The sequence below is a fragment of the Gekko japonicus genome, unplaced genomic scaffold, assembly GCF_001447785.1.
Source record: "Gekko japonicus isolate JY-2015 unplaced genomic scaffold, Gekko_japonicus_V1.1 scaffold7325, whole genome shotgun sequence".
NCBI lineage: Eukaryota > Metazoa > Chordata > Lepidosauria > Squamata > Gekkonidae > Gekko > Gekko japonicus.
Window position 1 is genome coordinate 15269 of NW_015176185.1, and position 2123 is coordinate 17391.

General features: G+C 53.5%; 1 protein-coding gene across 1 annotated transcript in view; it reads right to left on the minus strand.

Annotated features, from left to right (window-relative positions):
* LOC107123552 (C-C motif chemokine 19-like) overlaps positions 1–1933 on the minus strand; it is an 11919-nt gene extending 9986 nt beyond the window's left edge. Inside the window, exons 1-2 of the mRNA XM_015426800.1 lie at positions 1816–1933; positions 429–552 (exon numbers count right to left, since the gene is read on the minus strand). Coding sequence (XP_015282286.1) covers positions 429–552; positions 1816–1882 — 191 coding nt within the window. The 5' untranslated portion in view covers positions 1883–1933. The remainder of the gene's footprint in view (positions 1–428; positions 553–1815) is intronic.
* Positions 1934–2123: the final 190 nt, after the last annotated feature.

Below are 2123 nucleotides of genomic sequence, written 5' to 3' on the forward strand. Positions count from 1 at the left end.
TGCCTCAGGGCTTAGTTCTCGTGGCCCTTTCTGACACGCCCAAGGAAATGCTGATTGCCACTTTGGGGTCAGGAAGCAATTTTTCTCCAGGCTGGTTTGGCCGGGGATCCTGGAGGCTTTTTGTCATCTTCTGGGCAAGGAGCAGCGGTCACTGGGTGTGGGTGTGTGGGGGACGTATTTGTGAATTCCCTGCAATGTGCTGGGGGGTTGGACTAGATGACCCTAGAGGCCCCTTCTAACTCTAGAAGGCTGGCCTTGCCTCTGACTCTATGAAGGCTGGCCTTGCCTTTCACCCCCCAGGCTGCATCGTCTTCCCCCAGTGATTTCCCTGGAGAGATGCACAGCAGACCTGCGTGCGAATGTGCCAGTCTCCGTTCAGGAAGCCCCCCCAGCCCCTCCCCCAAAACCTTGCCCCGTTCATGACTTACACCACAGCCCGGACCAGGCAGCCCTCTTGGATGTGCTGTTCTCGGTAACTGCGGAGAATTTTGTAAGGGATGGGACGCCAGCTGGTCCGCAGGCAGCAATCTGTCACCTGGTAGTAGCCGGCCACTGCAAGAAAGAGAGAAGCGATTCTGAGCAAACCTTTCCTCATAGGACCTGGTCTCCAGACCCCACACCATCTTCGTTGCCTCCTCTGGACACGTTCCAACTGAACAAAATACTCTAGGTGAGGTCTAACCAGAGCAGAGTAAAGTGATAGCATCACTTCACGTGATCTGGACACCATACTTCTGTTGCTACAGCCCAAAATGGCATTTGCCTTTTTAGCTCCCGCATCACACTGCTGACTCGTGTGCAGTGTATGGTCTGCTAAGACCCCTAGATCCTTTTTGCACAGGCTACTGCCAAGACAAGTCTCCCCCATCCTAAAATTGTGCATTTGATTTCTCCTACCTAAATGCAGAACTTTACATTTATCCCCATTGAAATTTCACTTTATTGGTTTTAGCCCAGTTTTCCAGCCTGTCAAGATCATCGTAGATCCTGGCTCTGTCTTCTACTTCTTTTGCTCTCATTGAAATCCGGGGCTGGGAATCATAGAATCATAGAGCTGGGACCTCCAGGGTCATCTAGTCCAACCCTCTGCACAATGCAGGGAATTCACAAAGACCTCCCCCTCCACACCCCCAGTGACCCCTGTTCAGTGTTCCCTCTAAGTTGAGTGAGTGTGAGCTGGCTCACAGTTTTTTAGCCTCCGGCTCACACATTTCTGCCTTAGCTCAGGAAGGATGGCTCCGGAGCAAACTAATCTATGCAGGAGCCAAATCGCTCGCTCACAACTTTAATGCCAGGAGCTCACAAAGTAGAATTTTTGCTCACAAGACTCCATAGCTTAGAGGGAGCCGCTGTTCCATGCCTAGAAGAGGACAAAATACCTCCAGGATCCCTGGAGAACAATTGCTTCCTGACCCCAAAATGGGATAATCTGCAACAGAATCCACACCTCCCTTATTTGCATTACCCAAAAGGTGCGTCTGGGTAACTAAGAGCCAGTGATTATCAGTGGTGGGCGGCCTGACTGCTAGGAGATACTCCCCAGGTTCAAAGTCTCCCCCAGTATATACAGCCAGCCTACCTCAAGCTTCAGAGAGGGGGTGGGGATGCCCTGGTCTAGAATATCCAGATGAGGGGAGCACGCCATGACGTTTCCTCTCTGCCCCCAGAGGGGGGCTTTCTAGAGCAGGGTTACTCTTCCTCCTGCGTCCCAGACAAGCCATCCTTCTAAGCTGCAGCCCTGGGTTGGAGGTCCAGCCGGGGAACCAGAACGGCTGCCAGCCCTGCGGCAGAGGCAGAGCAGCCCTCGCGTCTTACCCTGCAGGAGGCTGCAGCAGCAGGTGAATGCCACCAGGCCGAGCAGCAGCCATTGAAGTCGTGCCATTCTGGATGCCAGGAGGTGAGAGGAAGCGGTCCCAGGTCTCGGGTGCGTCTCTCAGCAGCCTCCAGCAATGAGCCAAGCCGGCTCCTGCCTCTCCTATTTATCTTCCAGAAGGCTGGCTTTCAGTTGCACTTTCCCCGAAGAAGTGAGAAAAAAAACGCCTTCTCGGTTCCTGCCCCTGGGCACAGAGCCAAGGATGTCTCTGACCCCAAGCACCAGCAACATAAGAACATAAGAGATGCCA